We start from the raw sequence: 27,122 nt of genomic DNA, 5'->3' as shown, positions 1-27,122 counted from the left end.
CCGTGTCCTCTGCTGACTCCAGGGTGGCAGACTGGGCAGTGGAGGCACGGGACATTTGGGACCGCACTCAGGATGCCATTCGGGCCTCGAAGGAGAGAATGAGGTCCTCCGCCGATGCACATCGGCGCCCTGCCCCGACCTTTGCTCCTGGCGACTTGGTGTGGCTCTCCGCCCGTAACATCAGGCTGCGAGTTGAGTCCACTAAATTTGCTCCTCGCTACTTGGGCCCATTCAAGGTCCTCGAGCAGGTTAATCCTGTGGTCTATCGTTTGGCCCTTCCGCCACACCTGGGTATCACCGACACCTTTCATGTGTCCCTCTTGAAACCCGTGTATATGTCCCGGTTCTCTGAGTCATCTGCTGGGATATCGGGTTCGTCTTCGGACGATTATGAGGTGAACGCTATTTTGGGGTGCAAGGTGGTGCGTGGTAAAAAATTTTATTTGGTGGACAGGAAGGGTTATGGTCCCGAGGACAGGTCCTGGGAGCCTGTTGAGCACATTCGGGCTCCGCAGCTCATTGCTGCCTTCGAACGTAGCGAGGCCCAAGGAGGGGGGGGCCCTAGGAGGGGGGGTAATGTTAGGAGTCGAGTTTCCTCTGCTGCACAGGGGGAATCTCGATCCATCTCCGCTGCGGTCTCCCATTCTCCTCCAGCCGCAGTGGAGTCTGCTCAGCAGGGACGTCGATCCCAGCGTCTCGCTCAGTCTGACTCTGTGAGAAGAGTTACTGCTGCTTCTCCAGCTTCTGCCTTTAAAGCCTATACTGGTCAGCAGCGAGCGGACTTCTCTGGGACTAAGTCCTTATCTGCACACACTGAGCATGCCCAGGGCAAGATCTCCCGTTGGAGATCGAGGGTCATGTGCTCAGGCTCTGCGGCACATTCCATTGGTCCTCTTGGCAGGTCTTGGAAGGGCAAAAGTTCTATAGCCACTTCCTGTGCTGCAGCTATATAAACTGCGCATGACCGCACGGCCATGCTCTAGTATCAAGTCATATGTGCTTTGCGCCAGTGTGGTTAGCATAAGTGTGTTCAGGGACCCGGCTGAAATAAACCCCTAGAATACCGGCACCTCCGGTGAGGAGATTGTATGAGTGTGTTCAGGGACCCGGCTGAAATAAGCCCCTAGAATACCGGCTTCTCCGGTGAGGAGATTGCGTGTTGCTTAACCACAGACTGCTATCAGCTTGGCAGTAAGCTTGTGCTCCTGTGAGGCTAACAGGGCGCAGTGCTTTCCTCTCGCGGCTGCTCTGTGAGGTAACAGAGCTAGTCTACACCGCCATATTGTGCCACCATTCACTAGCAGCAGGTTCTCCCTGCACGGTGGACCCCGGGCTGCGAACGCACCATTAATAATAAATATCTATTTCTACTCGGTGCGTTCCGCTAGCCCTAACACCATGTGACCGCTGAACACAGGAACAAGCTGCCTCGCCAGGACAACAGAGAGATGCGGGGACGTGTAGCGATAGCACGAGGAGGATGGAGAAGGACAGGGGAGACGAGTGGAGCCATGCACACAACAGGGGGAGGACGGAGGAACCATGCACACAACAGGGGGGGAGGACGGAGGAGCCATGCACACAACGGAGGAGGATGGAGGAGCCATGCACACAACAGGGGGGAGGACGGAGGAACCATGCACACAACAGGGGGGAGGACGGAGGAACCATGCACACAACAGGGGGGAGGACGGAGGAGCCATGCACACAACGGAGGAGGACGGAGGAGCCATGCACACAACAGGGGGGAGGACGGAGGAGCCATGCACACAACGGAGGATGGAGGAGCCATGCACACAACAGGGGGGAGGACGGAGGAGCCATGCACACAACAGTGGGGAGGACGGAGGAGCCATGCACACAACAGGGGGGAGGACGGAGGAGCCATGCACACAACAGGGGGGAGGACGGAGGAGCCATGCACACAACAGGGGGGAGGACGGAGGAGCCATGCACACAACAGGGGGGAGGACGGAGGAGCCATGCACACAACGGAGGATGGAGGAGCCATGCACACAACAGGGGGGAGGACGGAGGAGCCATGCACACAACAGGGGGGAGGACGGAGGAGCCATGCACACAACAGGGGGGAAGACGGAGGAACCGTGCACACAACAGGGGGGAGGACGGAGGATCCATGCACACAACAGGGGGGAGGACAGAGGATCCATGCACACAATGGGGGGGAGGACGGAGGAGCCATGCACACAACGGGGGGGAGGACGGAGGAGCCATGCACACAACGGGGGGGGAGGACGGAGGATCCATGCACACAACGGGGGGGAGGACGGAGGAGCCATGCACACAACGGGGGGGGGGGGGGGGGGAGGACGGAGGAGCCATGCACACACCGGGGGAGAGGACGGAGGAGCCATGCACACAACGGGGGGGGGGGGAGGACGGAGGAGCCATGCACACAATAGGGGGAGCCACACATACCAGGACAGGCCGGGGGAGCCGTGCATAGCAGGACAGAGTTGAGGGGACCATGCATACCCGGCTTATACCCGAGTTAGTAAGCTTACCCAATTTTACGTGGCAAAATTAGGTGCCTCGGTGTATACTAGTGTATATATTGTAATTAATTTTTTTTTCCAAAGACCACAATATGAACTGCATAAGTGCAGTATTTAATATAGGAGGCAGGTCACTGAATGATCACTGACCTGTCATTTAAGCCCATATGGCTGAAAATGAGAGCAGAGCATCACATGAAGACCCCCACAGAGGCCGCCACGGAGCACAAGAATCTCATAAACTGAAAATAAAGATTGAACAACCACAAAATGGATTTCAGCAACCTAGGTACCAGTTTAATCAGTATAACGGCGCCGACCTGACACTGTAGGTTACTGTGCAGAATCCTGATGACAGGTTCACTTTAAGGTGACCAACTGAACAACTCTAACTCCATTCTGATGACATAATGCTAATTACGGTTGCACCTACTTTTATAGATGCTCTCTGTGTAAGGTATACAGTTTTTGGATTTCTTAGCTTAGTTTCTTAGCATATTGACGTGTTTCTATGTTTTTTCAGATACCGTATATACTCGAGTATAAGCCGACCCAAGTATAGGCCGACCCCCCTAAGTTTGCCACAAAAAACTGGGAAAACTTAATGACTTGAGTATAAGCCTAGGGTGGGAAATGCAGCATCTACCGGTAAATGTCAAAAGTAAAAATAGATACCAATAAAAGTAAAATTAATTGAGACATCAGTAGGTTAAGTGTTTTTGAATATCCATATTGAATCAGGAGCCCCATATAATGCTCCATAAAGTTTATGATGGCCCCATAAGATGCTCCATATTAAAATATGCCCCACATAATCCTGCATAAAGGTTAATAATGGCCCCATAAGATGCTCCATAGACACATTTGCCCAATATAATGCTGCACAAACCTTGATTATGGCCCCATAAGATGCTCCATACAGACACTTGCCCCATTTGCTGTTGCGAAAAAAAAAAAAAATCACACTCACCTCTCTGTCGCTCAGGCCCCCAGCACTTTCAATATTCACCTGCTCCTCGTTCTGGCGCCGTTCCATCTTCGGCGTCTTCTGCACTGACGTTCAGGCAGAGGACGCACACTAACCATGTCACCGCGCCCTCTGACCTGAGCGTCACTGCAGAAGACGCTGAAGATGGAGCGGCACCGGAACGGGGAGCAGGTGAATATCGCGCAACGCTCCCCCTTCCCGTTATACTCACCTGCTCCTGGCACGGTGCAGTCCCTGGTTCCCCAGTGCCGCAGCTTCATCCTGTACTGAGCGGTCACCGTTGCCGCTCATTACAGTAATAAATATGCGGCTCCACCTCCCATAGAGGTGGAGCCGCATATTCATTACTGTAATGAGCGGTACCATGTGACCGCTCAATACAGGAAGAAGCTGGGGAGCCGGGGACCTGCAGGGACCGTGCTAGGAGCAGGTGAGTATAATTACACAGCCCCCGCTCCCCCTTCCCTGCCGACCCCTGGGTATGACTCGAGTATAAACCGAGAGGGGGACTTTCAACCCCCCAAAAATGGGCTGAAAATCTCGTCTTATACTCGAGTATATACGGTATGTCTCTTTCTTGCATTAACAAAGCGGATAGTTTTTGCTACATATGCAGAGAAGTCACTTTTGCGTCACAAAGGCGAAACTTGACTACCATGATAAGGAAAGCCTACAACCTGTGGTTTGGCTGCAGATTAGGAGATCAGGACAAGAGTTGGGCTCCACACATATGCTGCAATACATGGGCATCACATCTTACCCAGTGGTTACATGGGAAGAGGCAATCTATGCCTTTTGCCGTCCCAATGATTGGGGAGAGCCGACCCATCACACTACCAATTGCTATTTCTGCATGGTGCCCCCCATCAGGAAAGGAGTTTCAAAGAAGAAGTGGACTTTACAGTATCCAAACCTTCCCTCTGCAATACGCCCAGTGCCACATACAGAAGAACTGCCGGCTCCAGAACCACCAGAAACATTTTCAGTTGGGTCAAGTGAGGAAGAAGAGGGCGCTTGGTGTCATGAAGCCTCATCTCACAACCCAGACTTTGGATCAGCAACCTCAGCTGAACCACGCCTTATAACAGAGTGAACCGAACGATCTTGTTAGAGATTTGGATCTGCCCAAGAATAAGGCTGAACTCTTAGGCCGGCGTCACACTCAGCGTATGCAAATACGGTCCATATATTACGGCCGTAATACGCTGAAAAGTCCCGAAAATAGTGGTCCGTAGCTCCTCTGTAGGCAGGGTGTGTCACCGTTTTTTGCGCATGGCATCCTCCGTATGTAATCCGTATGGCAGCCGTACTGCGTGTTTTTATCGCAGGCTTGCCAAACCGACATACGCCTATACAAGGGATCCATGTGTTAAAAAAAAAAAAAAAACATATATACTGTGTATGTGTATATATATATATATATATATATATATTATTACTTCATACAGCGCGAGATAGCAAAAAGCCGGTAATTCAATTACCGGCTTTTGCTTTCTCCTTCCTAAACCCGACATGATATGAGACATGGTTTACATACAGTAAACCATCTCATATCACCATTTTTTTTTTGCATAATCCACACTACTAATGTTAGTAGTGTGTATCTGCAAAATTTGGCCGTTCTAGCTCTTAAAATAAAGAGTTAAATGGCGGAAAAAATTGGCGTGGGCTCCCGCGCAATTTTCTCCGCCAGAGTAGTAAAGCCAGTGACTGAGGGCAGATATTAATAGCCTGGAGAGGGTCCATGGTTATTGGCCCCCCCCTGGCTAAAAACACCTGCCCCCAGCCACCCCAGAACAGGCACATCTGGAAGATGCGCCTATTCTGGCACTTGGCCACTCTCTTCCCATTCCCGTGTAGCGGTGGGATATGGGGTAATGAAGGGTTAATGCCACCTTGCTATTGTAAGGTGACATTAAGCCTAATTAATAATGGAGAAGCGTCAATTATGACACCTATCCATTATTAATCCAATTGAATGAAAGGGTTAAAAAAAACACACATTATTAAAAATTATTTTAATGAAATAAAAACAAAGGTTGTTGTAATATTTTATTTAACGCCCAATCCAATCTCTGAAGACCCTCGTTCTGGAAAAGAAAAAACATAATAAACCAACAATATACTTACCTTCCGCAGATCTGTAAAGTCCAACGATGTAAATCCTTCTGAAGGGGTTAAAACATTTTGCAGCAAGGAGTTCCGCTAATGCAGGCTGCTCCTTGCTGCAAAACCCCGGGGAATGAAGCTAAATATAGGTCAATGATCTATATTTAGCTTCATTTGCGGTGAGGCGCCCTCTGCTGGCTGTTCATAGATCGTGGGAACTTTTCTAGAAAGCCTAGGAGCTTTCTAGGTAAGTTCCCACGATCTATGAACAGCCAGCAGAGGGCGCCTCACCGCAAATGAAGCTAAATATAGATCATTGACCTATATTTAGCTTCATTCCCCGGGGTTTTGCAGCAAGGAGCAGCCTGCATTAGCGGAACTCCTTGCTGCAAAATGTTTTAACCCCTTCAGAAGGATTTACATCGTTGGACTTTACAGATCTGCGGAAGGTAAGTATATTGTTGGTTTATTATGTTTTTTCTTTTACAGAACGAGGGTCTTCAGTGATTGGATTGGGCGTTAAATAAAATATTACAACAACCTTTGTTTTTATTTCATTAAAATAATTTTTAATAATGTGTGTGTGTTTTTTTTAACCCTTTCATTCAATTGGATTAATAATGGATAGGTGTCATAATTGACGCCTCTCCATTATTAATTTGGCTTAATGTCACCTTACAATAGCAAGGTGGCATTAACCCTTCATTACCCCATATCCCACCGCTACACGGGAATGGGAAGAGAGTGGCCAAGTGCCAGAATAGGCGCATCTTCCAGATGTGCCTTTTCTGGGGTGGCTGGGGGCAGGTGTTTTTAGCCAGGGGGGGGCCAATAACCGTGGAGCCTCTCCAGGCTATTAATATCTGCCCTCAGTCACTGGCTTTACTACTCTGGCGGAGAAAATTGCGCGGGAGCCCACGCAAATTTTTTCCGCCATTTAACCCTTTATTTTAAGAGCTAGAACGGCCAAATTTTGCATATACACACTACTAACAGTAGTGTGGATTATGCAAAAAAATGGTGATATGAGATGTTTTACTGTATGTGAACCATGTCTCATATCATGTCGGGTTTTAGGAAGGAGAAAGCAAAAGCCGGTAATTGAATTACCGGCTTTTTGCTGTATCGCGGCTGTATGAAGTAAGAATATATATACATATATGTGTCTCACTGACATATATATATATATATATATATATATATATATATATATATATATATATATATATATATACCTATTCTATGTGTACATATTTATTCTACCTATTCTACTGTAAGCTGTCAGTGTGATTTTACTGTACACCGCGCTGAATTACCGGCTTTTCTCTGTAACAGCGCTGCGTATTTCTCGCAAGTCACACTGCTGGTCCGTGTGTAATCCGTATTTTTGGGGCTTCCATAGACTTTCATTGGCGTTTTATTTGCGCAATACGGTGACAAACGCAGCATGCTGCGATTTTCTATGGCCGTAGAAAGCCGTATAATACTGATCAGTAAAATACGGCAGACAGGAGCAGGGGCATAGAGAATAATTGTGCCGTATTTTTTGCGAGTTTTACGGACGTAGTTTCTGCGCTCTTACGTCCGTAAAACTCGCAAGTGTGACGCCGGCCTTAAGTTCCAGGCTACAACAGTGGAATCTCCTAGTGGGCAAGGTTCGGGCTTCTTTGTTTCGCAACCGTGATAAAGAATAGTGAATAAAGATCATGTCCAAGACTTCTTCATTGAGAGCGATCTTGTGGCAGGCAACATTATTAACAATTTAATAGAAGCTCTGAAGAGAAGTCATAATCAAAAGGAATGGAGGCTCTTCATCGATTAGGCCAAAGCAAGCCTAAAAGCCATTATAATAGCAATGCGCTACCTTCAATTCTAGTTGCTTATGCAGCCACGTGACAGAAACCTGAGACAACATGAAAGAGCTCTTGATGTGCCTGAACTATGACCAACATTTGTGGCTCCTCTGTGGTGACTGTACGGGTGGTTGCCTTCTAAGGCTACTTTCACACTAGCGTCGCGTGACGGCCTTCGCAATGCGTCGTTTTGGGGAAAAACCGCATCCTGCAAAGTTGCCAGCAGGATACGTTTTTTTCTCCATAGACTTGCATTTGCAACGTATGGCCATCCGTCGTTTGACGGATGCGTCGTGTTGTGGCGGACCGTCGGCACAAAAAAAGTTACATGTAACGTGTCCGCCATTTCCGACCGCGCATGTGCGGCCGGAACTCCGCCCCCTCCTCCCCGGACATTACAATGGGGCAGCGGATGCGTTGAAAAACTGCATCCGCTGCCCCCGTTCATTTCTTTCACAACGTGCGTCGGGCCGACGCATGGCGACGGTCCCGTACTGTTGCTAGTGTGAAAGTAGCCTTACTTGGCCTCCAGGGTGGATATACAATGTACTGCTGCTTTCTGTGTGAGTGGAATAGTCGTGCAAGAGAAGATCACTACAGTAAAAGAGACTGGCCTTTTCGACATTCACTTCAGTCACGGAGTAAAAATGTCTGGCACCCTGCACTTGTTGACCACATAAGATTTTGTTATGACTCCTGTGCTAACCAAATGACTTCAACATGTTTGAATTATATGTTCGAGTCCCCACTGCTGCTTGTCTTGCGGCTGTTTATTAGGCAATCCCTGCATGTCTTAAAAGGAACCGGTCACCTGAATTTGGCGGGACCGGTTTTCGGTTATATGGGCAGAGTTTTCGGGTGTTTGATTCACCCTTTTCTTACCCGCTGGCTGCATGCTGGCCGCAATATTGGATTGAAGTTCATTCTCTGTCCTCCGTAGTACACGCCTGCGCAAGGCAATCATTAGTGCACATGTGCCAGCGCACTATGTCCCGGATCACCGCGTAATAGTTCCAGGACATAGTGCGCCGGCGCATGTGCACTAATGCTTTTCGGCTTTGCCCACAGTTGGGCAAAGCATACTGCGTGTGCGCAAGGCAAGATTGCCTTGCACAGGCGTGTACTACGGGGGACAGAGAATGAACTTCAATCCAATATTGCAGCCAACGGGTAAGCAAAGGGTGAATCAAACACCCGAAAACTCCGCCCATATGACCAAAAACCGGTCCCGCCAAATTCAGGTGACAGGTTCCCTTTAAGAAAGAGGTAACCAGCTCACCAAGGCTTAGGTGTCCTGAAGCATGGAACTCAAAGGACCTCTTTTGGTGAAGTACGAAAATGAAGAAAGGTTCCAGCTTCATCAATGTATAAAGTTTATTCCAATTTAAAGGATTCCATAATCAATATAGACACAGCAACGCATTTCGAACACCCAAGCTGCGTTCTTTGTCACAGCTCTGGCAAAGAATGCAGTTTGCTCGTTCAAAACGCGTTGCTGTATATTGATTATGGAATCCTTTAAACTTTGCAAATTAGTGATGCTGGAACCTTTCTTCATTATGTGTTGCAGCTGTCGAACAGCCTCGAGATATGCAGGCCCGGGGATTCGAACATATTTGAGAGCGCTGAAGTCCCTTGTTAGCACCCAAGCATGCTCAGATTAACACCTCCTAGAACGTTCGCTCATCACTACTTACCACCATTGCACATAAAGTTGAGCCTAATTAAGAACTTTGTAAAGGCAATGGATAAAAATGCAAAAGCATCAAATATCTCATTGGTACATTTCCAAGGATGAGTGAAGTAAAGATTAAGGAAGGAGTCTTTATTGGACCTCAAATTCTTAAGCTTCAAGATGAGGAGTTTCTCCATTTGTTGCAGGGCAAGGAAAAGGCTGTATGGGTAGCATTCGCATTAGTGAGGCTGGCATCAAGAGCAGATAAATTATCAAAGAGCTTGTGGAAAATCTTGTCAAAACATATAAGGATCTTGGCTGGAACATCTCCTTAACCTCTTTCTGACCTCGGATGGGACAGTACATCTGAGGTCAGATACCGCGCTTTGATGCAGCGCTCCGGCGGTGAGCCCGCACCAAAGCCGGGACGTCAGCTGTTTTGAACAGCTGACATGTGCCCGCAATAGAGGCGGGTGAAATTGTGATTCACCGCCACTATTAACTAGTTAAATGCCGCTGTCAAACGCTGACAGCGGCATTTAACCGGCGCTTCCGGGCGGGCGGAAATGAGCGCATTGCCGACCCCCGTCACATGATTGGGGGTCAGCGATGCGTCAGAATGGTAACCATAGAGGTCCTTGAGACCTCTATGGTTACTGATGCCTGCTGTGAGCGCCACCCTGTGGTCGACGCTCATAGCACACCTGCATTTTTGCTGCATAGCGATCTAACAGACGCTGCTATGTAGCAGAGCTGATCGAGTGGTGCCAGCTTCTAGCCTCCCATGGAGGCTATTGAAGCATGGCAAAAGTAAAAAAAAAAATGTGAAAAAAATATAAAAGTTTAAATCACCCCCCTTTCGCCCCATTCAAAATAAATCAATAAAAAATTCAAATCTACACATATTTGGTATCGCCGCGTTCAGAATCGCCCGATCTATCAATAAAAAAAAGGATTAACCTGATCGCTAAACGACGTAGCGAGAAAAAAATTCGAAATGCCAGAATTACGTTTTTTTGGTCGCCGCGACATTGCATTAAAATGCAATAACGGGCGATCAAAAGAACGAATCTGCACCAAATGCTATCATTAAACACGCCAGCTCAGCACGCAAAAAATAAGCCCTCACCCGACCCCAGATCATGAAAAATGGAGACGCTACGGGTATCGGAATATGGTGCTATTTATTTATTTATTAGCAAAGTTTGGAATTTTTTTCCACCACTTAGATAAGAGAACCTAGACATGTTTGGTGTCTATGAACTCGTAATGACCTGGAGAAACATAATAGCAGGTCAGTTTTAGCATTTAGTGAAGCTAGTAAAAAAGCCAAACAAAAAACAAGTGTGGGATTGCACTTTTTTTGCAATTTCACCGCACTTGGAATTTTTTTCCCGTTTTCTAGTACACGACATGCTAAAACCAATGAGGTTGTTCAAAAGTACAACTTGTTTTGCAAAAAATAAGCCCTCACATGGCCAAATTGACGGAAAAATAAAAAAGTTATGGCTCTGGGAAGAAGGGGAGCAAAAAACGAACACGGAAAATCCCCAGGTCATGAAGGGGTTAAAGATTCATTTCTCACGTAATAACAATAATTAACTTTAAGACTTTTTTCCACCAAACTGTGGAGCAGTGAGCGACGAGCTCGGTGAGACATTTCACCAAAATTTCATGGCTATGGAGAAAAGACATCAAGGGAAATGGAATCCCTCAGTGCTTGCAGATTACTGTTACTGGACGATTGTAAGGAATAATCTGATGCAGGAGTACAAGAGACAAGCAAAAAGGAGTCATCACTGAATGAGGAGCAAATACTGTAGTGTGATTTCTGTAACTTTATAGTAGTATTTACACTTCTTTTTGTTACCTGAATTGTTGCTACCTTTCCTCTGAATAAATAGAAGATTGGCATAAAAAAATATTTTGCATCTTCATATTTGCAAAAATAATGTTCCAAAGTACTGAAACGTTTAATTACATGTAGCAGTAAAAGGAAAACACTTTTCATTGTTAGATTTGAATTCAGGAGGTCAAAACCTTTAAGAATTGGGTCATTACATAACAACCTGACAACCTCTGAAAATCTATAGAACAGTGTAATTTTTTTATGGCTCTACGTCATCCTGTTGCTATTATCTTCCTATCCGAAGAAGACGGGACCTAGACTGGGTCCAATAGCAAACATTTAATGCACTCTTCCCTGGAGAAGAAGAACTTGTTCATCAGATCCTAAACCACACTCCTTAATTATCAGGTCCCTTAATTAGTAGGCTAAAGACCAACCCCCTGAATTATCATACTCTAGACTACATCCATATGGCATCAGACCCCAGACCAAGACCGTAATGTTTCAGACTTCAACCCAGGCCCAACTGCAGCTCAGGCCCCTAAATTATCAGACTTAAGCCCAGGCCCCTAAATTATCAGACTTAAGCCCAGGCCCCTAAATTATCAGACTCCAGTCGAGGCCCGTAAATTATCAAATCCCAGCCCAGATTCTTAAGTTATCAGATTCCAGCCCTGGTCCCTAGACTTCAGCCCATAACCATCTACTATATAATTGTCTAAGGGTCACTTCCATCTTTCTGTCTGTCCCGGATATTCATTGGTCGCGGCCTCTGTCTGTCATGGAATCCGAGTCGCTGATTGGTCGTGGCAAAACGCCCACGACCATTGCCACGACCAATCAGCGACGGGCGCAGTCCGGCAGCAACATGGCCGCTCCTTCCTCCCCGCAGTCGGTGCCCGATTCCGTACTCCCCTCCAGTCAGCGCTCACACAGGGTTAATGGCAGCGCTAATGGACCGCGTTATGCCGCGGTGTAACGCACTCAATTAACGCTGCTATTAACCCTGTGTGACCAACTTTTTTACTATTAAAGCTGCCTATGCAGCCTCAATAGTAAAAAGATCTAATGTTAAAAATAATTAAAAAAATAAAAAATCATCATATACTCACATTCCGGCACCTTTCCCGCTCCTCGCGACGCTCCGGTAACCGCTCCATGCAAGCGGCAGGTTCCGGTGGCAAGGATGGTATGTGACAAGGACCTGCCATGACGTCGCAGTCATGTGACCGCGACGTCATCACAGGTCCTGCGCCCATACCAACCCTGGGACCGGAAGCTGCCGCGTGCACCGCACACAGGGCCAGGACTTCAACGGAGGGTGAGTATATGTTTATTTTTTATTTTAAGCCTGTTTACTACTTGGCTCTGTGCTGTATACTCCGTCGCTGTGCAATATACTACGTGGCTGGGCAATATACTACGTGGCTGGGCAATATACTACGTGGCTGCGCAATATACTACGTTACTAGGTAATATACTACGTAACTGGGCAATATACTACGTGGCTGGGCAATATACTACGTAACTGGGCAATATACTACGTGGCTGGGCAATATACTACGTTACTAGGTAATATACTACGTAACTGGGCAACATACTACGTGGCTGGGCAATATACTACGTAACTGGGCAATATACTACGTGGCTGGGCAATATACTATGTGGCTGGGCAATATACTAAGTAAACATGCATATTCTAGAATACCCGATGCGTTAGAATTGGGCCACCATCTAGTGATATATAAGGCCACATACTAGCCTACCAGCAGACAGGCACGTGACCAAAAGTATGCAATTTGCATACATGGGGTCATGTGCCGACTAGACGTATTAGACCTCGTTCAAATCAAGTGAAATGTGTGAGGTAGGACATTTCTAGTCAAAATGTGACCGGAAGTAAGCAAACTGTGTATTTGCGGTTACATGACCGGCCGCTACTGATGCCAGCCGACCAGGGATCTACACATGGGCCACTCCAAAGAGTGATGGTACCTGTGTGAGTTGTTTGATGGAAGAGGCAAGTCATTCAGACGAGTGACCTGTCATTCAGTGACCAGAGGATGGCCTTAGGTGGAGAAAGAGGGGGAGAGGCCAGACAGCTGTAAGTGCAAGGCCAAGCCCCCTGCACTTGAAGCTGATTTACATAAAAATTACAAAAAGCGATTACTTGGGAAAGGAATATAGAATTGCAAAAAGCAAAGGTATGGATTTAATCTACATTACAGCCACCTAAGCATAGACTAGTTGGGGATACTAAAACCTCCCGATAGTTTCCTGTAAGATTTCGCCATCTAAACAAATGACAGGTACTGAGATTTTAGTAATGTGTCCAGATAAATAACTCCTACCTCGGTCTTGCACACAGGTGTTAGTTCATGGGTCTCAATAATGACACAACTCTTTTCCCCAGATTATCACAATGTATTATGAAGATGAAGGCTCATCGCAGAGCGAAAGACTAAACACTACAGGATCTGATGATGATGATGACTCCAGTAAATGTTTGTGTATGTGTCTTGTCATTTTTTGAATAGGTGCCTGACGTCTGCACGTAAAGTTTCACCCTTTTAGAATGACACGCTTTGTAAGATTCTTTGGTATTTTTTGAGTAATTTCAAGTTTCTTGTTTTCTGCTTTGTTTTGAACAGAAATTGTATTGATAAGTACCGTAAACTACAAGAACCATGCACCACATCATTTCAAAAAGCCGAAAAGAGGATGTCGAAAAAGTATATTAGCAACATTCAAGTCCACCCTGACATGACTTACACCAGAATGGTTGACAACTGCTACAACATTTTCAACTCCATAGATCCCAAAACTGGAAATGTGTTGGAAATGACCACATACCTTTGTATAGATTGCGGGAAGAGTTTTACAGACAGTGCACTGTTTGTGAAGCACCAAAAGACTCATAGGGGTCAGAAATCCCATACATGCACCGTTTGCGGAAAAACTTTCTCCTATAACTCGCACCTGGTCATACACCAAAGGATTCATGCGGGTGTGAGACTTTACTCTTGTTCCTATTGTGAAAAATGTTTCACGGACCGTCCGTCCTTGGTAAAACATGAGAGAATTCACACGGGTGAGAAGCCATTCGCGTGCACCGTTTGCGGGAAAAGTTTTACGGATCGGTCAAATCTGGTAAAGCACCATAGGATTCACACTCGAGAAAAGTCCTTCACTTGCATCGAGTGTGGGAAGAGTTTTACAGACAGGTCAAATTTGGTGAAACATCAAAGGATCCACACAGGAGAAAAGTCATTTGAATGCACGGAATGCGGGAAGAGGTTTACTGAGAACTCAACCTTAGTAGTCCATCGTAGAAGTCACACTGGAGAGAAGCCCTATGCGTGTAAAGAGTGTGGAAAGACGTATTCTTGTAACTCTCATCTTATTGTGCACCAGAGAGCTCACACAGGAGAACGGCCTTTCATTTGCCAGGAATGTGGAAAGAGCTTCACTGACAGCTCAACGCTTGTAATACACCAACGCGTACACACCGGAGAGAAACCATTTGTATGCATGACTTGTGGAAATAGGTATACAAAAAAATCCGCTATGGTGAAACACCAGAGGACACATACTGGGGACAAACCATTTACTTGCTCGCAATGTGGAAAAGGTTTCATCGACAGTTCATCCCTGGTGAAACACCAGAGGACTCATACTGGTGAAAAGCCTTTTGCCTGCATTCTGTGTGGGAGAAACTTTGCTGCCAGGTCAACACTGGTGAACCATCAGAGGACCCATACAGGGGAGAAACCATACACATGCACAGTATGTGGGAAATGCTTCTCTTGTAATTCCCACCTCATTGTTCATCAGCGCTTCCAGACTGGAGAGAAACCTTTTGCATGTACGGAATGCGGTAAAAGCTTCACAGACAGCTCAACCTTGGTCAAACACCAGAGAATCCATACAGGTGAGAGGCCTTATGTGTGTAATTACTGTGGCAAAAGCTTTATAGACAACTCCACTTTAATTAAACACCAAAGAATTCACACTGGGGAGAGGCCTTATTCTTGCAAGGTTTGTGGAAAGTGCTTTGCAGATAGTTCTACATTGGTGAAACACCAAAGGATTCACACTGGGGAGAAGCCGTACACGTGTAAAGATTGCGGAAGAAGTTTTACAGATTGTTCAACACTAATTAAACATCAGAGAATCCACCGTAGAGGTAAACAACCAGCTCATATTATAGACCCCAAAATGGACCTTAAAGAGTCTTAAACAGCTACTGTAATTTATGAGAAGGCCTAAATGTATTGTACATCGAGGAGTTTACAGATATCTGTTCATGCCTTATTTCAGAAACCAAGAAATAGCACTATCACACTTTTCAACAGATCTGAATATTTATTTGCATCATAGTGACTAGAAAATCACGTTATATGTGTGCCTAATCCAAAGTTACATGGATCCACATTTCTAAATAAACCTGAATTGTACATGTCTGTATTACAGAACTTGTTGACTTCTCCAACTTGTCATTGTTCCATTGTTGCGTGGAAGTTACCAAATGTTTTGCACATAAACTATGACAGCTCGATGGACCTTCAGACCTTTTGGTCTTTAATTTTTTAACATGTGAATGTACATTGCTGTGGTCTCATCTCTTTAGCGTATTTGATTATGTCAGTGTTAATGTAACCAGACGATTAACTCGGTGAATTTAAGTGTTAATTGTAATATAAATTATATATTTAACATATTGTTGATACTTGTGGCTGATGTTAGTCTTTTACAGATGTGGATGCCTTAAAACATAGACTCGCCTCAAGAAGAAAATGGTTAACTTACAATTTTGTTAAAATATTTGTAAGGATGAGGGATGGATGACTTCTGTTTGGCCACATCCATAACCTAGAGGACATTTTTGTTGGCTTCAACATTTTAGAGCTAGAATTAAAACATTTGTTTGAAGAAATTACCAACTCGAAAACTAAAATAAAGCCAATGTGAGAAGGAATGGTTGATTCTTTACAAGTTTGATCGTGTTTTGGCTCCCAGAAAGTTCTTAATGAGCAGAAGTGCAATGCTCCGTAGAATAAAGTATGAAAAACAGAAAGAAGAAAGCTATTTTAGTAGTGTCACCTGTGGGCAACCCATGTCATTAGCCAACTACAGACACCATACAGTTGCACCATGCATAATAAACACTTCTCAACATTGAGATCACAATACCAAGAAGGCAAAGTCTTGGAAATATGGGAATCACAGATTTGTTAATGATATGCAAATGATGAAAAATGTAAGCAAAATATAGGCTTCTTAATGGCATTGCCCTCATTTCCCAAACCAAACTCTGGCTATCATTGCACCCTAGATAAATACGGAACTCATCGCTGAAGTAGTTGAACCTCTATTCCAGCCTCCATATCCAACTTGCTATGCACCATGGTAGCTCTTGAAAGCATATCATTTGCAGGCCAATAAAAACTGTTGGAGAAAAATAGCGCAATAGGGTTTTATCTGACATTAAGCAGTCAATGCAATCTAAAAATCTAAAATCACTCACCAGACGTGGCTTAAGACAAGCATTGGAGAAATCCGCTGCAGCAGATCCACGGAGCCACGAGAATACAATGTAGGAGAACGTGGTCAAATTCTGCGCTGCTGAATCATGTAGTCCAAAGGTATTATTAAAAATGGTCTTTATTCAACGCGTTTCTGAGTTTCAAAGAACTCCATCAGGAAATACCACGTAAGAATCACTTTTAATAATACCTTTGGACTACATGATTCAGCGGTGCAGAATTTGACCAATTTCTCCTACATTGTATTCTCATTTGCAGGTCAATGGAACACCTTTAGCTGAACGTCTGCCTCCACCCCCAATGACGGGCAAAAGCCTTCTTATGGTTTATGTATACATTCTAAGAACCTGACAAGACAATGTGGGTAACACCATGAAGAGGGCTTTGCGAAGGACAAAAGTCTAACTCTTGGGGTTATGGTGTAGAGTGGCATAATGTATGGCTGCTGGACCCCTTTAGTATTCCTTCTAGGTACACTAACAAGTAAACGTTACATTAATTAGGTTGTTAACTAGTTATAGTCATTTCTCCAAAGTGCGCCAGCAGCCATTTTTCAATACAACAAGGCCGGGCTGCATGTTGCTCTTGCTATTGTGATGCTTGCGTGGCTCAAATGTACTACTGTGGGCTGCAGCGTCTCCGGTCATGTCACCCCTCAAACACATCTGCAACATCATTGATCGGTAATTGCAAAAGGAGTCGCCAGGACCAGATCTTGATGATTTGTTAAGTGCATTCAGTGTGGAAGAACTATCCTGAGCCAACCATTAATACATTCAATGATAGCAGCTAAGACATGAAAGTGTGGGAATTTCTGCAAGTGGCGCTCATACTTGATACTGAATAAATCAACATTTTATAAATTGTTACCCTTTTTTATCATTTGCATATCATTAACATGTTTATCCATCCAGTGATATTGATAATTTCATGACTTTTCCTTCTTGGTGTTCCAATTTTAAAGTTGAGTGTACATCTGATCTTGTCAGTGCTTAGACGATGATTGAGAGAAAATAGGCCAGAATGTACTTAGATGTAAGGAATTCCATGTTGGATTTTAAAGGGAGTCGGTCAGCTTCAACCTTATGACTGGACCATGTGCCAAGAAAAACAAAACCTCAGGTTTAAGAATGGATAGAAAATGTTATTTGTTCATGTTAAATGAGTTGGTCTGAACACTGTAATTGGTGCTGAATGGTCTGGAGCACCCTTCCTTCCTTCCACACTTTCATTGGCTAACTCAGCACTATCAGTCAGTGCCATGGGGATAGAGTTAGGGTACCGTCACACAGTGCCATTTTGATCGCTACGACGGCACGATTTGTGACGTTCCAGCGATATAGTTACGATCTCGCAGTGTCTGACACGCTACTGCGATCAGGTACCCCGCTGAGAATCGTACGTCGTAGCAGATCGTTTGAAACTTTCTTTCGTCGTCAAGTGTCTCGCTGTGGCGGCATGATCGCATCGTGCACCAAGGTGTGCACGATATTGTATACGATGTAATGGGTGGAGGAGCTGGCTACATAGGAGTGCCGAATTCTCCACCTCCTGTGTGCTGATTTGGCGCTACAATACTGTGTGCTCATTCGACAGACAAAGGACTATTGTTCCCGGCTGATAAAACCGGAGCTGTCGAGCGCTGTATTCTTTTCTCTCTGGAGCACGTGCTGGAAACAGAGCTCCTAAATTCACTGGGTTCCTTGGACTTTTAAAACTACAGACTTTTACCGCAAGAGGTATGTATAACACTACAGCGTAGCAGATGTTGCGCTTCAACAGGGATGCCTCATGTTAAACGCTGGAGCGTGGACGATTGTTCCTTATGGGGAGTAGGGTAGGCCAGAGAGCCTCAGGTACACAGCTGTAGCGTGGCCCAATTAATCCTTTTACAGATCGAGCTGTAGCATGGTGGACTGCCCCGTTTATGCCGGTAGCAACATATATAGTTAGATCAATGGTCAAAACATTGTTTTGTAAGCACGTGTATTTATTGTACGTTTGTTTTCTTTTTAGGAAGTATGCTCACTTCCGGTGAGAGGTCTGTCGTTGCTGCTGCCCTGGTGTTTGAGGCAGCACGTCTCCAAGAGGAGAGACGTCCTAAACGAAAACGTCGCATGTGGACCCGGAGCTGGCTGCAGAAAAGATCTACATTGTCACACATGGGTCTCATAAGAGAGTTACGTGATAATAACCCTCATGATTTCAGAAACTACCTTAGGATGTCAGAGGAATCGTTCAAGATTATACTTGCTGCTGTTACGCCACTCATACAAAGGCGTGATACGCCGATGGGTGCAGCCGTGCCCGTGGATGAAAGGTTGGCGGTGACACTGCGGTTCCTGGCTACAGGAAGGTCTCTTCAGGATTTGCAGTTTTCCGCTGCTGTTTCCAGACCTTTACTGAGCGTTGTGATTCCGGAGACATGCGAGGCCATTGTGCACAGCTTAAGGCATTATATGGAGGTACTACTATTTTTTTTTTGCTGCTGTGTTATGTTATGTCGATATATTATACTAGCTATTGAACCCGTTGTACGCCCTGGTGGCGAGCATTTCTATTGGTATATGGTCTCCATCCTATCATGTGCTGCTCCCATCCTGCGCCCCCATTCTGACATGTGCTGCTGCGATCCTGCTCCATCCTGCGTCTCCATTCTGACATGTGCTGCTCCCGTTTTGCGGCTCCATTCTGACATGTGCTGCTACAATCCTGCGCCACCCTTCTTTTATTTGCTGCTCCCAACGTTATTTTATAGGTTATATTATTTCGATATATTGTTTAGCACCCCCTCTCAGTCAGTGAAGCCGTCTGATAAAATGACTACCTGCATACTCAGGATTGTTGACTTTGTTTTACTACTCCATACTGCGCGTCAATCACTCTAGGATGTCCACATGAGAGTGTATGTGCACAACAATATATTTTAACTAATTTGTACATGTTTCCTTCTCATCTTGCAGTTTCCCAGGATGGCGGATAACTAGAAGAGGATTGCTTCCGATTTTGATCAGCTGTGGCAGTTTCCAAACTGCGGTGGCGCATTGGATGGAAAGCATGTGCGCATCACGCAACCAGCCAACTCTGGATCCTTTTTTTACAACTATAAAGGATATTTCAGTGTGATCCTCATGGCCCTTGTCAATGCGAACTATGAGTTCGTGGATGTGGATGTTGGCATGAATGGTCGAGTCTCCGATGGTGGTGTTTTTGAATACACTTAATTTGGGGAAAGCTTGAGGAACAATCAACTGCAGTTGCCACAAAATGAAGACACAAAAGCAAACCTCAATTTTGTTTTCATCGCAGATGAAGCTTTCCCTCTTCATCCACATCTGCTGAAGCCATTTGCGCAGCGAACACTCACAGCGGAGCGCAGAATCTATAATTACCGGTTGTCTAGGGCCCGTCGTGTGGTTGAAAATGCCTTTGGGATTATGGCGAATCGGTTTAGAGTTTTCCACACAGCTATCAACTTGAAGCTGCCGTCTATAGACTTTGTGGTTTTGGCATGCTGTGTGCTCCATAATTTCCTGAGACGTCATGATACCAGCTCCTACTCTCCTCCTTCATTTATTGATGCAGTGGACCCAAGAACCGGAGATATTGTGCCCAGGGAATGGCGTACACCATACCAGAAAATTTAGCAGCTCTTCAAGCGCTGGGATCTGGCAGACAGGCAGACGATGCAAGGGACTGTCGAGAAAAATACTGTCTGTACTTTAATGGTTCTGGAGCTGTACCCTGGCAGGATCACGCCGTATAAAAAATTTTTTTTTGTTTAGCGTTAACTCAACAATATGTATGTTATGCTTTCGTGTCCACAATGTAATTGAGTAGGTAACTGTCTTTTGTGTAATAAAATTTAATTGTATTTATTACTCCCGTTATTCTTGGTTGTTCATTTTAGATAAAGTGGTTAACTCCTTAATCCCATATGACGTCCTATGCCGTCAAGGTGTCCTGTGACTAATTAATACCCATTGACGGGATAGTACGTTATAGCGATAGGTCTATATTGCATTTCAAAAGTCAAATGGCGACTTCCTTCCATTCCAAGCTCTGCCATGCACCCAAACAATGGTTTACCCACACAGATGCGTATTTTCAATCATATAAACCCCTCTAAATGACTTTAAATGAGATGCCTAAAAAATGGTGTTGTAAACCCTTATAGCTCCATAAACATTAAATAATGCGATGATTTTTTTTTTTTGGTAACATTTTTTTTGTATTAAACGATTTACCAACAAAATATTACATAACAAAAAAAAAATTTTTTTTTATCTCCTCCCACGGCCCAACAGGTGTCGCAGCGTGAGGCCCTGCTGCTCTACTTGAGCCTGGAGGAGCGCTGCTGTCTGCTGCAGGAGCGCTGCTGTCCGCTCCAGGCGCAGTTGTCTTGCCAGGAGCTCTCACGGTGGGCGGTTCTGTGGATAGAAGAGGTTGGAGAACAGACGGTGATTCCGCTGAAAATACATCTCGACCTCTGGGGCAGGACCAAATTGAGTGTGTTGTAAATTTCAATTTGGTCCGGCCCCACAGGGCGATGTTTTTTTTTTTTAATTTTAAAGTTTTAGTTGTCAATTGTGACATCCTGCCGATAACCACTCGTATTGTCTTGATACTTACGGAGAAGGGACGCCGGTTCTTCATTGCCAGAACCAGAGCTGCTTATTTGCCATCCCATAGATCTGGCCACTGCTGCAGCAGCTAAAAGGAAATAATAACAGATCTGGTTAACTATGGAACACGCCGTTGGGAAGCGCTCGCTGTTTTGGTCACTTACGTATGGTCGCTTCTGGGGAGAAGGCCGCCGACCCGGGGGAGGAAGATGAGTGGCGGAAGGGAGGTGTTGAGGGTGGTGTAGGGGTGCGAGGGCGCCTGGTCGCAACAGATGGTGGAGGTGTGGTAGGCCGCCTGGTCATTACTGCGTCTGTTATGTCTTCAAATATTTCCGCTACCCTCTTATGTCCCATATGCAGTTGAAAAACTGTAATCAATGATTGTTAACTTACGTGACGTCACGGACTGTGGGGTCCCGCTGGTGGTGGATGCTGTGGTGCTGCTGGCAATGGCAGGTACCTGTTGCCGGCGCTGTCTCTCTACACATAAAGTAAAGAAACGCAATGTTTAAACACAAATGTAGAGTGCTGCAGATCAAAGCTAACAATATACTGAAACTTAAAATAGAGATCACACTTCACAGGGGTGCGATACTCTGACATGTCTGTGGGCTCTGGTGTTCAATGGTCTGCCTGTCTTGGGACACGTATTATTTCATCACTAGGCCAACCTCCTCCTATAATATTTTTGGTCAATCGAGATTCAAAAAATTACGGACATCTAAATAATTAAAAGATGGTGGTGGAGATTAGGGAACCCCTTACCTGACCATTTTTGTCACGGACAACGCATATTCCTCTCGGACAATAAGTCCATTTTACAAAAACGGGGCATGTTTATCAATAAATTTGAGGTCAAGTTGGCAACCATGAGCGCGAGCCTCCCTCCCAATCCCCCCCATCCTGACAGCGTGCATCTCCCAATCCCCCCATACTAGTACTTGCCTCGCCTTGTCTCCGCACGCAACTCAGCAAAAATTTGTGGTGTTTTGTAGCGGAGGTCAGCCCACTTTTTCCGCAGCTGAAGCACACTGCGGCGGACGCCAAACCTCTTCATCATGCTGCTAATGCGGCCAAGCACCTCCCGCTTGTGGATGTTTGGGTGGGCAGGGCGACTCTCCAGACCCTCATAATCTAGGGCATCTATGTTGCTCACAAAAAAAAGGAGCTCTGTCTGCCCCAGAGGAGCAGAACATAATCTTGCCGCCATTTTAGGTTGAATGACCCTGAATGGCAACGCCCAGAGGAGGAGCTTGACTCCGCCGTCCTGCCGCGCGATCCGCATCGCTATAGTGTTGCCGTTTATGGACAGGGTCACATTTGTGACGGCTGAGTGGTACGGAAGGAACGCACACAGTAAATGCCGTTCGAAGGATGGTTATATCCCCCCCCCCTGCAGTCACTGTTGCCATATATGCTGACAGAAGTTTTTTTTTTTCCTTCACAGAGGCAAAGACCGCCGCCGACGACACCACGAGGCATCACACACTGCCTCAGAACCCGAAATGCCCTCCGTGTCAATGCCTCAACATCCTAGTAGGTTCCCATAATAATGTGATTTGGATTTGGTTGCAGGTCCCCTCTTCCCCCCCCCCCCCCGCAGTCACTGTTGCCATATATGCTGACAGAACTTTTTTTTTTCCTTCACAGAGGCAAAGACACAGCGCCGCCGCCGACACCACGAGGCATTCCACACTGACTCAGAACCCGAAGTGCCCTCCGTGTCAATGCCTCAACATCCTAGTAGGTTCCCACAATAATGTGATTTGGATTTGGTTGCAGGTCCCCTCTTACCCCCCCCCCCCCCGCAGTCACTCTTGCCATATATGCTGACAGAACTTTTTTTTTCCTTCACAGAGGCAAAGACACAGCGCCGCCGCCGCCACCACGAGGCATTCCACACTGACTCAGAACCCGAAGTGCCCTCCGTGTCAATGCCTCAACATCCTAGTAGGTTCCCACAATAATGTGATTTGGATTTGTTTGCAGGTACGGCCCCCTACTGTGTTATTTATGTTATGCTTTCTGACCAACAGCAGCCGGCAGTGTGACCATGGTGGATCTAAAAGCCAGTATTGAAAGGCTGTTCGAGACTCTGGCGCAGATTCAGGAGCAGCAGAATAAGGCAATGGGAGAGTTGCAAAAGATTAGGGACATGTGCCAACAGTTGGAGGCGGGGCAAAAATAAAAACTATTCCCTGTTAATAAATGTTATGTTGTTAATTAAAAAAAATTTTTTAACTTTGATTCCATTTTCAATGTTTTGTTTTTAGAAATGTACATTTCTTTGGTACGTGAATTTCTGCCCTCATACAGTGCTGTGAACCCATTTTGTCTCTGTGATCGAGACACACCAATCAAGCTGTCGAGATTGCAGTTCAAGAAAAAGGTTTTATTTAACACACTATATTCACAAGACAATAAAAAAAAAATTAATGTAAAAAACAAATTTAAATCACAATTCTTGATACGCAGAATCTTCAGTTCGATAATTTTGGTGCCTGATGGGCGAAGCCATGTGAGAAGGTATGGGCGTGTAGGAGTTAGGGGGTGGCGGGCCGGAGTGGGAAACGGGGACATTGTGGCGTATTGGTGTCTGTGACTGTGACCAACCATTAAAATATGACGACTCTGTCCGCTGCATTGGCCGGGAACAGACCAAACGAGTGTGCTCATCCAAATTGCCATCAGTACCCTTGTTAACAGCTTCCATAATTAGATGCTCCGTTAGTGTTCTTTGCCTCTCGTCCATTTTGGCCAGTTTGCCTACTATGTAGTGTCCAAAACCCTGCAAGGCAGGGCTGACATTGTTCGTTAACGCCTGTTTGGCCAGGCTCAACAGTTCAAGGGAGACGTCTGAGGTGGCTTTACGTTTCCTTGAACCTTGCCTCCATTGAGTCCTGGCAGGTGCAGCCTCCATAATTTGTCTGGTCGAGCAGTCCTGTGCACAGTCCTGTGTACTGTCCTGTGCACTGTCCTCCTGGGGAGAATAAAAAATGAAGTTATTAACCCGAAAAAAAAAGTTTAACCACCCTAACCACATCCAAACTATATATTCGTATTCATGCAACAATGTTGTAATATATTTTTATATTAGTAATATTATTTCACATTCCCATTTATTTCTTACTTTGCACTACACTGTTCTGACTGCTAGGGGAACCTGATTAACATTTTATTGTCGAAATAGTCTCACCAAGAATACTTATCTGCAGCTGGAAGCAATACTATTTTCTATATTGTTTAGATGGTATGGTTTATGAAGGTCGCCATTTAATACTTATGAAGGTCGCCATATAATACTTTACTGCGACAGGGTTACTTATGTGTACAGGAAAGTGTTATAACTTCTAATTGACGGGATAATCAGAAGGATAAAACTGAAAATGTAGATAAATTATATGTAATTATAGGACACATTGGTGTACCTGTAGTGCAAAGAGGTACTTACTTGTTGCCCTTGAGAGTCCTGCTCGACGAGGTTCTCTGATACAGTCTGTTCCACTGGTGCCAACGAGCGAAAACACATCGATGTCCGTGGCACCTCTTGGTCCCTAAGAAAATTCATATGTTCAAAGTACCAGAGCTTAGGCACGTACACCTCTTCCGTGGAAGCTCCGGACTTTGTAGTGTGCAGGACCTTATTAAGCTCCTTCCTCCACACCGTGTGTAGCGCCTGAATTTTCTTCTTAATAACCGCTTCGTTGGCTTGCTCTTCTGGTGCATGGAGATGGTAAAATTCAATGAGCTTTGAATATCCCTCCTTCCTCTTTTCCCTGTTGCAATACTCTGGAGATTTAATCTTCCAGAGGCAGGGAAAAGACTCGTAGATCTCTATGAAATCCCGGATAAATTCAACGCGATTTGACATCTGAAAAATAATAACAAAAAAAGTTAGGCGTTTGACAAAGAGTACTTTAAACACTACTTTTACCTGTGTACCATCCGCTTTGCTTCAGCGGCGGCACGAAGCGCTTATGCTGACCACACATTGTTCCATCTGCCACGCCCTAGGCCACCATAACCCAAAACAGCTTACCACCCGCTTCACTACAGCAGCCGCACAAAGCGCTCATGCCTACCATACATTGTTCCATCTGCCATGCCCTAGGTCACCATAACCCAAAACAGCTTACCACCCGTTTCACTACAGCAGCCGCACAAAGAGCTCATGCCGACCATACATTGTTCCATCTGCCACGCCCTAGGCCACCATAACCCAAAACAGCGTACCACCCGCTTCACTACAGCAGCCGCACAAAGCGCTCATGCCGACCATACATTGTTCCATCTGCCACGCCCTAGGCCACCATAACCTAAAACAGCTTACCAGCCGCTTCACTACAGCAGCCGCACAAAGCGCTCATGCCGACCATACATTTTCCATCTGCCACGCCCTAGGCCACCATAACCCAAAACAGCTTACCACCCGTTTCACTACAGCAGCCACACAAAGAGCTCATGCCGACCATACATTGTTCCATCTGCCACGCCCTAGGCCACCATAACCCAAAACAGCGTACCACCCGCTTCACTACAGCAGCCGCACAAAGCGCTCATGCCGACCATACATTGTTCCATCTGCCATGCCCTAGGCCACCATAACCCAAAACAGCTTACCACCCGCTTCACTACAGCAGCCACACAAAGAGCTCATGCCGACCATACATTGTTCCGTCTGCCACGCCCTAGGCCACCATAACCCAAAACAGCGTACCACCCGCTTCACTACAGCAGCCGCACAAAGCGCTCATGCCGACCATACATTGTTCCATCTGCCACGCCCTAGGCCACCATAACCCAAAACAGCGTACCACCCGCTTCACTACAGCAGCCGCACAAAGCGCTCATGCTGACCACACATTGTTCCATCTGCCACGCTCTAGCCCACCAGTCACAACAGCGTACCATCCGCTTCGCTTCAGCGGCGGAACGAAGCACTCATGCCGACCATACAGCGTTCCATCTGCCACGCTCTAGCCCACCAGTCACAACAGCGTACCATCCGCTTCGCTTCAGCGGCGGAACGAAGCACTCATGCCGACCATACAGCGTTCCATCTGCCACGCTCTAGCCCACCAGTCACAACAGCGTACCATCCGCTTCGCTTCAGCGGCGGAACGAAGCGCTCATGCCAACCATACAGCGTTCCATCCACCACGCCCAAGCGGTTTTACATACCTTGAAGCTGCAGTGCAAAGCGTGGAATAGTGTGGGAAATACAAAATCCGACGTCCAGGTCCACCAAGTGTCCAAGTACAAAGTGAAGAAAGGAAATTTTGAAACCTGTGAGGTGGCATTGGGAACAATAGCGCTCAGGTGACAAATTTTCCAACCAATTGTGTGCACAGAACCTATGGCCTATCAGCACATTAGCTAGCAGCACAACATGCCCCTAGTGAACAACGTCACGCACAGATTATGCAAAATGTGCTCTGAATTGTCTTGTGTGACATGACCGTACGACTGTCCCATACGACTTCTACATCGCAAATACGTCATGAAATTATCGCTCCAGCACCGTGCATTGCGAAGTGTGACCGCAGTCTACGATGCTGGAGCGATAATCGAGCGACGATGTAACGTCACGAATCGTGCCGTCGTAGCGATCAAAATGGCACTGTGTGACGGTACCCTTAGCCTATCTGCAGAAGAGTTCTCTGCAGTACATGGTGCCACGGTCCAGCTCATTTGTTATGAACATAAAGGCATATTCTTAGCTCAAGATTCCCTACAAGCACCTGTGATACAGATTTCCAAGCTTAACGCTTTCACAGCCTATTGTCACCTTTCTGACCAGGCCAAGATTTACAATTCTGACCATTGTCACTTTACGAGTTAATAACTCTGGAACACTTCAATGTGTCCCAGTGATTCTAAGATTGCTTTTTCATGACACATTGCACTTTATGTTAGTGGTAAATGTAGGCTGATATTTTGTGCACAAATTTTTTTAATTAT

At 45.9% G+C, this 27,122-nt stretch overlaps 1 protein-coding gene across 6 annotated transcripts in view; it reads left to right on the top strand.

Annotated features, from left to right (window-relative positions):
- LOC138677063 (zinc finger protein 271-like) overlaps positions 1-23,408 on the top strand; it is a 29,118-nt gene extending 5,710 nt beyond the window's left edge. The window contains exons 2-5 of one of the 6 annotated variants that reach the window (XM_069766893.1): positions 13,404-13,500; positions 13,642-14,921; positions 18,553-19,001; positions 19,500-20,417. In XM_069766893.1, the coding sequence (XP_069622994.1) occupies positions 13,493-13,500; positions 13,642-14,921; positions 18,553-19,001; positions 19,500-19,523 (1,761 nt within the window). In that variant the 5' untranslated portion in view covers positions 13,404-13,492 and the 3' untranslated portion in view covers positions 19,524-20,417. Of the gene's footprint in view, positions 1-13,403; positions 13,501-13,641; positions 15,965-18,552; positions 20,418-22,608; positions 22,698-23,018; positions 23,112-23,197 lie in introns of those variants that run through there. The other 5 variants (XR_011320858.1, XM_069766891.1, XM_069766892.1 and 2 more) reach the window with 5 other exon arrangements.
- The last annotated feature ends 3,714 nt before the right edge of the window (positions 23,409-27,122 follow it).

This window comes from Ranitomeya imitator, chromosome 4 (genome assembly GCF_032444005.1).
Source record: "Ranitomeya imitator isolate aRanImi1 chromosome 4, aRanImi1.pri, whole genome shotgun sequence".
Classification (NCBI taxonomy): domain Eukaryota; kingdom Metazoa; phylum Chordata; class Amphibia; order Anura; family Dendrobatidae; genus Ranitomeya; species Ranitomeya imitator.
This window is presented reverse-complemented; position numbering and strand designations above follow the sequence as displayed.